We start from the raw sequence: 9674 nt of genomic DNA, 5'->3' as shown, positions 1-9674 counted from the left end.
ATCCAGAACGAAAACTTTAGGGTGGCCTAGAGGGTAAATATTTTTTTTGAACACACTAGGATAAAGTGACGTGACGTCCACGTAGTATATCTCTTGAGAACCAGTAACAGTATGTGAGACACAAAAATTTTCAGTTCATCCACCAAATAAAGCATCACGAGGTAATATTGCTTCTTTATAAAAATTATTATCAATTGTTTTCAAGAAATTTTTTAAATCTACGTTGTTTTGACACATTCCCAAATAATAATCAATCTATAACCTCCTTTTTTGAAATATGCATTCATGCACTCTGTATTCTCACGCATCGTTTTAAGTGTTGTATTATCCCCTAAATCCGCATCCACATCTTTAATCAATTTAAAACAATCACAACCATGATAGTAACAACCTAAAAAAGAGTATATGGTTTGGCCATCTTCTAAAATGCCATCGACCAGATAGGGACCTACTCTTTGCTCACGCCCTCTACCAGCATGAATTGTTTTGATCCCTTGAAAATGTTCAAGCCATAGTAGCCATTGTATAGCTATGGTAGATTGCATATCTCCTAACCTATATCCATTCTTGGGGATCAGTGCTATCTCATTCTCTTTTAAATAATTTCTACAATAAATTAATAAACTAGTCGATGCAGCAGTTAAAGCTTCAGTGAATGGGCATACATTTCCTACTTGCATCATTAATTTTCTATATGTCTTACGCCTTCTTAAGTAATTCTACATCAGATTTACAATAAATCGCCATTTTTCGTTTAAAATCAAATGGCGGACCCTAAAGTTGTTCATTATACTATTTATCAAATTCTTGTTGTTTTTCAATAGTCAGCGCGCGCACACCAAAGTCTTCTTTAGGTGGTAAAGGACCAATGTAATTTTGATTTTCTGGTTTATTGAAAAAAAAAAAGGAAAAAAACCCTTAGTCAATTCTTTAATTCCAAGCTTTAATTCTAAGCTTTTGGTAACGCGCTTAATGGCATGAAAAAATAATTCAGCGAGTCTATAAATTTGACATTATCGAAAGATATTAATGTAAGCCTAGTTCCTTTAACAATTGTTTGAATATTTGTTATTGGTATTCTCTTAATTATTTCACGTAAAACAAATTGGGCATCATAGCCGCCGCCATTATGAGCTATAAAAATTAATTTTGAGTATCTTGATTTTGACTTTAAAACTAAATCAACAAATTTTTTCATGGCGTCATCGCCCTGATGTATAAATTCACGCGTCTCACTACAATGACAATTTTCTGTACCGTCTGACTCGAACGAACAAATTTCACACACTATTTGCACACAAAAATAATTGACGATATGTATTTTTAATTGTTTATTATTTTTATATGATCTCAGCTCAGACCGTTTTTCAAAATCAAAAAATAAAAATCCGTTAATTTTTTTATCTTTACGAGCCCCCTGCTTTATCGGCCGAGGCTTCATATAACACAGATGGTTTGGTTGTTTATGGTCTTGACGGGCGCACAATAATAATAACCACACAAATGTTCACTGTCACGGGCGTAGACTTTACGACAAATATTACATTTTTTAATTCGATTACAAATTGAAAGATTTTTTGAATATGAGTCTGGTTGTAAATGTTTTTCATAACACTGTTTACTATAAAATACTCAATTACATATCAAACATTTTTTAAAATCATCATTATTACTATTATTCATTTTGCATGCCGGGAAATTTAAGCATTTGTCACATTTTGTCCAACATTGTTTATGATATTCGATTTTTGTAAACCCGATACGACACCAATCACACCAGTATTTTATATTTGTAGCCGTAAATACATGCATATATTTTATAGGCGCAAAATTTTTGTCATCAGGATAATTTTCACGCGAAACTCTGCGATTGAGTAAAGTTTTTTTCCCATAAAAAAAAATTGTATGACCATCATTATTATCGAAATTCCAGATAACCAATGCGGCAGATTCAGTAACTAAATAATTTTGGAATAAAATTATTTCATTAAGCCCGCACCCACCAGGTGGCACACAAATCTTAGCTTTGTGGGGTATTATGTGTGTTTACCTCACAAGTGCGCATGATCCGCGTTTTATATTATGATCCATATTTTTACGGTGTATTTGTTGGTAAATGAGTGTCAATTTATTTATTGTTAATTAATTAATAATTATTATAAATTTGGTTAATTAAATAACGAGACAAATTTAAGATGTTGAGTTCTTGCCATTTTATTGAACACTAAATATTATTTATTAGAAAGTTAGCTAAATGATAAAAAAAATATAAATGATTTTCGAAGTTAGGCAGTAGAGGCGTAAGTGTGGGCTCGAGGACCACCACAGTACTCCCCTCCTAGAAAATTATTAGTTTTGTATTTGGTAATGTTTTTTTTTTTTTTATATCTGATAAAAAAAACTATTGAATTTAATTGTGTGAATGAGTACAAAATATTGAATAATTGACTTGAATGAAATTGATTTTACGTTGTTGATTATCCAGGTATGTTGATCAGGGATGATGTTCTTCTTCTGTGTGTTACTCTGGATGTTGTTTTGTCCTGATGTATCAGATGTAACATGTGTTCTCAAAAATATTGAATGAGCCTTGTTACTGATGACTTGTGTTTGTTGTAATTGTTGATGATGTTTTGTTGTTGACTCATGTATGCTTTAACAAAATCTCTGGAGTACTATGACTTTTTGTGATTTTGTACCGTTGCAGATGAGTTGATGATGTTGATTGATGTTGCAAACAACGATTAAACAAAGTACTGGTATTACTTGTTTGTTGTTGTTGCTTGTTAAAAAACATTGAAACGTGTTGTACTAGTTGTACGAGTTTCAGTATGTTGTAGTTTGTTGACAACGTTACAACGTGCTGTACTAGTTGTACGTGTTGTGTGTGCTGTTGTCGTTTGGTGTGTTGTTGGATACTGCTCCAGGTGAAGCGAGTGGTTGACATTGGTTGTCGTTGTGTGCTTCCTGAAGTGCTGATCCTGGATGCTGGTCCAAGTGAAGCAGTGGTTGACATTGTTTGTCCATGAGAGCTTCTTGAAATGCTGATCCATTGTGTTGAAGTTGAGTTATAACAGATGAAGACTTGTATTGCATTTTTAACATTTAAATTTGCGGTCCAGTTTCATTGCTTTTTTGTTGTATAATTTTAATAGTATACGCCTTTCCAGTAACTCTCGTGGCGCCACCGGTGGCTGAAAATAATACAAGCGTTAGTGCTCCGAGGCCTAAAGAGGCCATAAGCCCATATAAACATATGTAAAATTTTAAATAAACAATTACTAAAAAAAAAAAGTTTTATTAATTTTTTTGCCAAAGATTCAAATTTTCTTGTCTGGTCTTGATTCTGTGAGCCTTACTGGCTGTAATTCGTAATTGACAAGACATCAATACAATTTTTATTCGCATTGTTTTATCATCAATAATACTATTAAATGCATGATACGGTGTAGATATTATGTATTCTGTGTTGATAAACTTATACAATTCAATTATTAACTCTTCTATTTTTTTTCAAAAGTTCTAACTTTTCTTTTTCTTGTGCATTTTCAATGCAGCTCTGCTTTTACCATTCTTGATAGTGCACTATTTTTTCAGTAAGCTGATCAGCATGTTTTACATTAAAAAATTTAAAACCTTCCAGTGGTATATCAGTATTATTATCATCATCATCATCATCTTTTTTTTTCATTGATTTAATGATTCCTTTACTATATTGTTCCAATTGAATTTCTGGTGGCTTATTCCATATCATTGGTAAATCAATTTTTAATCTTGTGTTTTTTTCATTTACATCAACATAAATTGTTGCTGTACGTTTACAATATCCATTGCCATGCATTGCCAGCTTTGCAACTACATATTGTATTAATAATCTTGCTATTTTTTTCAACTTTTAATGAAATTATTTTGAAAATTTGATGCAATAATTTTTTTTATTATGATAAATATAATACATACTCATAAAAGAAAAAAAAAAACAAACAAAGTTATAATATACTTGTACAATTGGATAATACAAGTTATTATTTTTTTTGCTATATATATATAGCAATGAATACATATATATAACGTGTAAACTGTGTACCAATTCTTTACCTTTATTTAACGGTTTTTTACGAAGGATTTGGACATAAATTGCTTGGAAATGAGCTTTCAATATTGTACTTATCATTAATATATTTTTTGATAACTTTTAATTAATAAATTTGCATTTGATAACCGGCTGATTAACATTGAAATCATATGTTGTTGCTTACCCAGATGACAGATTTGTTGCATTACAACATCAAATGTTGCGATCGTCGTTTCGAGATACTGGAAAGGCGTATATTTGTTTGATGGTGTTGTTTGTCAGATGGGTGTTAATTGTTGCTGTTGTTGTGATAGCTTGTTGCTACTTCACATCTGACTTGTTTGATCGTTATACCATTTGTTATATTGTTGATGTTAAATTTGGTATTTTTGTTGTAATATTAATTTTGTTGTTGGTTTTGTTGTACCATTTGTTATATTATTGATGTTGAATTTGATATTAATGTTGTTGTATTATTTTTTTTTTGTTGGTGTCGTGAACTCTTTGTTTGTTGTTGAATTATTTGCTGATGATTTGCTTGATATTTTACGTGTTGAAACAAAGTATACTGAGATGCTTGTCTTTGTGTTGATGATTGTTGTTTGGCCAGAATTTATGTTATTGATATTGTAATTGTATATATATTATTTGATTTGTTAATTGTGTTGATTCTTGGCAAGCTATTCTTGATGTTGGTTCACTTCGTTGAGACACCATGATGTAACCATGTGATTACGTGGGCTGTGATTTTAGTAATTTATGTGGCACCACACCACAAATTGGTGACCCTTTGACGTGTTTCAAAATCAATTACACCAGGTTTTCCACATAAAAATATAAAAAATCAACAAGATGAACAACGATTTTATCTTTGGAAACCCATTCCCAGACACGTCGACTGGCAACACAACAAGAGAAGCACAAGGTGATATTCAATATAATCCTCCACCAGATCAATATTCACGAAACAATGAAACATTTGCTGGTTTTAATGAGGTACAGAAGTCTTTGATCACACAGATGGTAAATGAAAGTATGGTGAATACAATCAGTAAACCACAGCTACCAAATTTTTTCAAGGACAAACCAGAGCTCTGGTTCATCTTGATTGAATCTGAATTTCAAGCAACAAAAACAACAAATGATGACATGAAATATTATTCTGTAATAAGGGCACTTGATGCAGACATGCTCCAGCAAATTACTGGCATTTTACATGACCCACCAGTTGTCGAAAAATATAAAAAAATTAAAGAAGCATTAATTCAAAGAACTTCAGTCTCACGTGATAAACAAATTCGCCAACTATTGACATCAATGGATCTGGGAGACAAAAAACCAACACAACTTCTTCGTGAAATGAAGGAACTGGCTGGTGAATCCATGACAGAGGATATGTTGCATCAATTATGGCTAGACCGAATGCCAAATCAAATAAAACCTTTGTTAGTCGTGTCATCAACATTAACATTGAAAGCACTTGCTGAAGTTGCTGATAGAGTCCTTGAAGCATCACGAAGCTCTTTTGTAATGGCAACAACAGCGTATGGACAAAAAGATGCATCAATATCAACAACACACAATCGTCTAGAACAAAGATTAGACAACTTGCAACAAATGTTGATGGAATGCATGAAAGAAATCAAAGAAATGAAGGTAAAATACAATACCAGATCTTCTAGATCAAGATCTAGATCACAATCATACCAACGGTCTGACAAATCCATGTGTTACTATCATCATAATTTTGGTAACAATGCCAACAAATGCGTACCACCTTGTTCATTTAAACCAAGTGAACAGGGAAACTAAATAAACTGACACCATTTGGAACTGCTGGTGACAGTGATATTGCTGCATATGTATCACACGATTACCAAGAATATCGTCTTTATGTTTATGACAAGACAAATAATCAGAAATACCTGGTAGACTCTGGATCCATCTTGTCAATAATACCAGTCAGCAACATGAAAGAAAAAAAAATATCAGATTTAATTTTATATGCAGCAAATGGTTCCACAATAAATACTTATGGTACTAAAACAATTAATATCAACTTAAACCTTAGACGAACATTCACTTGGTCATTTGTAATTGCAGACATACAAACAGCAATAATAGGTGCTGATTTTCTCGCACATTACGACTTACTGATAGACCTGAAAAATAAAACACTGATAGACAACAAAACAAAATTAAATACCAAAGGTGTAATTTTAACTACAAATAATATAAACATAACAACAATTGGTTCAGCAACACCATATTCTCACCTGTTACATAAATATGTTGAAATAACCAAGCCATTAGCAAAACCAAGCACTAACAACTCTGGTTACAACCACAAAATTATAACAATTGGTCGACCAGTAAGTGAAAGATGTCGTAAACTCGCTGGAGAAAAAACTGCAGCAGCAAGAGCACAAATAAATGAACTTCTTGAATGTGGTATATTAAAACCATCAAGTAGTCCATATGCAAGCCCTATCCATCTAACACGTAAAAAAACTGGTGAATGGAGACTTTGAGGTGACTATAGAAGACTAAACAGTATAACACAACCAGATAAATACCCACCTCCTATCATACAAGATTTGTTTCCAATGCTGGTAGGTAAAACAATATTCTCTTCACTTGATTTAACCAAGGCTTATCATCAAATTCCAATGGACCAAGAAGACAGTAAAAAGACTGCAATCATCACACCATGGGGATTGTATGAATACACAGTGATGCCATTCGGTCTACGTAATGCCTGTCAAACATTTCAGAGATATATTGACTCAATATTTAGAAATTTACCATTTGTATATGTTTATATAGACGATATATTAATCGCATCAGAAACACCTGAAGAACACCAACAACATCTAGAACAAGTATTTAAAAAATTAAAAGAACACTCGTTGACAATAAATATCAACAAATGTCAACTTGGACAACCTCAAATAAAATTCTTGGGTTACAACATCAACAAGGATGAACATAACCCAACAAGTCAACCATTTTCTGACAGGCCACTCCGTACATATTCAAGAAACGTCTCTTTCGCGCAGCCAAGAAAGCGACTAAGGAGGGAGTAGTGTGGCGCTTGCAGCGGTCGCGCAGACGCACAAATGTATACACACATTTTCAACACATACATATAAATTTAAACATAAAATATAGTAAATTTAAATTATCATTATTATTTCATTTTTACCTCTAAATTATATTTTTCTCTATTTTTCTTTTTCCCCTTTTTATTTTTCTTTGTTAAATTATGATGAATTTTTCCTTTGACAAAAGAAACAAAGGAAAATCCAACTCTAAATAAAATATGTATTTTTTTCTCATCAGTTTACAAGAAACACTCAGCCTGAAAGCATTAAATTTTTCTTGTGCTAAATAAATAAACAGTTAAATTGTTAATTCGTTTTATTATATTTATTTAAATAAAAACCACTGAGTATAAATAAATATTCTATAATATTTCTTGCTAATTTCGTAAATTTAAATAATTGAATAATTGAGTTATCCTTGTGTTGGTTGGTATTCCTGGTAATTTTAGTAATTTATGTGGTACCACACCACAGCTTTTTGACAGAGTTCAAGACCCTGCTTTTTACTAGCATCTATAGTTCTTTTCTTTTTTTTTATTGATAAACATGTTACAACAACTTGAAAAAAAGATCTTCACACTGCAGTTGTCACAGCAAAACTGATTTTTTCTAAATTCACCTATTTCGTAAAATATTTTACCCGACAAAAAAACAAAATTGAAAATTTTTCTGGCCCTCTAGTGTGGAAAAAATATAGCAAGAGAAATAACGAATTTTTTTTTAGGGAAATTTAATTTCCTATTGTTTTCGCTTTTCTTCTGGACCCCCCCCCCCAACCATGGTAGACACCCCCCCTAAAAAATTTTCTAAGTCCCTTAATCTTAACCATGGTAGACACCCCCCAAAAAATTTTCTAAGTCTCTTAATCTTAACCAATACGATATATATGGAAAATATAAAGAAAAATATAGAAAACTCACTGAATATAAAGAAAAAAAAGATAAATATGGGAAATTATCAGTAAATATAAAGGAGAATATAGGAAAATATCAAAGAAAAATCGGTAAATATGAAGAAAAATATAGAAAAGTGACTAAATATGAAGAAAAAAACGATAAATATGGGGAAATATCAGTAAATATAAAGAAAAATAAAGAAAAGTGACTGAATATATAGAAAAAAACGATAAATATAGGAAAATATCAGTAAATATAAAGGAGAATATAGGAAAGTGACTGAATATAAAGAAAAAAACGATAAATATGGGAAAATATCAGTAAATATAAAAGAGAATATAGGAAAGTGACTGGATATAAAAAAAAAAACGATAAATATGGGAAAATATCAGTAAATATAAAGGAGAATATAGGAAAATATCAAAGAAAAATCGGTAAATATAAACGAAAATATAGAAAAGTGACTGAATATAAAGGAAAAAACGATAAATAAGGGAACATATCAATTATGCCCCGAACATTTTCTAAGTCCCTTAATTAATCTAAACAAGATGAATATGGAAAATGAAGAAAAATATAGAAAAATGAAGAATATATAAACGAATAAATGATAATATAGAAAAATCACTGAATATAAAAGAAAATACGATAATTATAGGAAAATATTAGGGAAATATGAGTAAACAAAAAAGAAAAGTATAGCAGAATATCATGGAAAAATCATATTCAACAACAAGATTTCTCAACAAAAAGATTTTAAAAAAAATTATTAACATGATAAATTATTAAATATTCAAGTTAAACAAAATATATACGATCACTGGGGGATTAGTGAGAAAAATTAATGAACAATGCCCATCAATAAATAATAAAGAAATAATGATACCAGTAGAAGCTAATATAAAATTCGATGACGATGAGGAAAATGAAAATATACCAAAAATTAATTTCGAGATTAAAAAAATAAAGAAATTGTACATCTACCAATTAAATCATTTGCAGGCAAAATAATTTTAGCGAAAAAAAAAAAAAAAAAAAAAGAAAACTATTCAATAATAATAATGACATTATTTAGATATCATCGCAATCATAATAGCAATAAATAAAGTGGAATTTATATATGCAATGTCAGTACGGTTATTAAAACAGTGATTATGAAGTAAAATAAAATTTAAATGAAAAAAAGTTTGATTAAACTAAACAAAGATAATAATTTTACCAAAGGAAATATATTTTAGATTGAACTAACTTTATGGAAGGAAGAGGCAGAAAATTTCTAGGGAAAAAAGGGTGATGTGATAGCATCAAAGGAATTGAAAATAAATGAATATAAAAAAATTAAAAATATAACGACGACTCCAGCAACAACTAAAACGTTAAATCCTGATTCAACTGAGAGAAAAAAGTAAATAAAATAAATACAATCAAACTCGACAATTTCGTAATAAATATTTAACATTGACAGGCTAAAATCATAGTACAACAAAATGAATAAAAACGGAGAGTTTAAAAGGTTAGAAGAAAGCGATTCTGGACATGGAGTTGACCCATTAGAAGGAACAAGCAAAATGAATGAAAATTAAATAAATTTTAGTTGTA

General features: G+C 30.5%; 1 protein-coding gene across 1 annotated transcript; it reads left to right on the top strand.

The window, feature by feature from the left end:
• Window positions 1–4927: 4927 nt before the first annotated feature.
• LOC122856387 lies at window positions 4928–5887 on the top strand. Its single transcript, XM_044158061.1, has one exon. The coding sequence runs from the start codon at window positions 4928–4930 to the stop codon at window positions 5885–5887; it is 960 nt and encodes a 319-aa protein (XP_044013996.1).
• Window positions 5888–9674: the final 3787 nt, after the last annotated feature.

This window comes from Aphidius gifuensis, linkage group LG5 (assembly GCF_014905175.1).
Source record: "Aphidius gifuensis isolate YNYX2018 linkage group LG5, ASM1490517v1, whole genome shotgun sequence".
Classification (NCBI taxonomy): domain Eukaryota; kingdom Metazoa; phylum Arthropoda; class Insecta; order Hymenoptera; family Braconidae; genus Aphidius; species Aphidius gifuensis.
This window is presented reverse-complemented; position numbering and strand designations above follow the sequence as displayed.

Coding starts and splice junctions, on each gene's coding strand:
- LOC122856387 (XM_044158061.1), top strand. CDS start 4,928: ATGAACAACGATTTTATCTTTGGAAACCCATTCCCAGACACGTCGACT.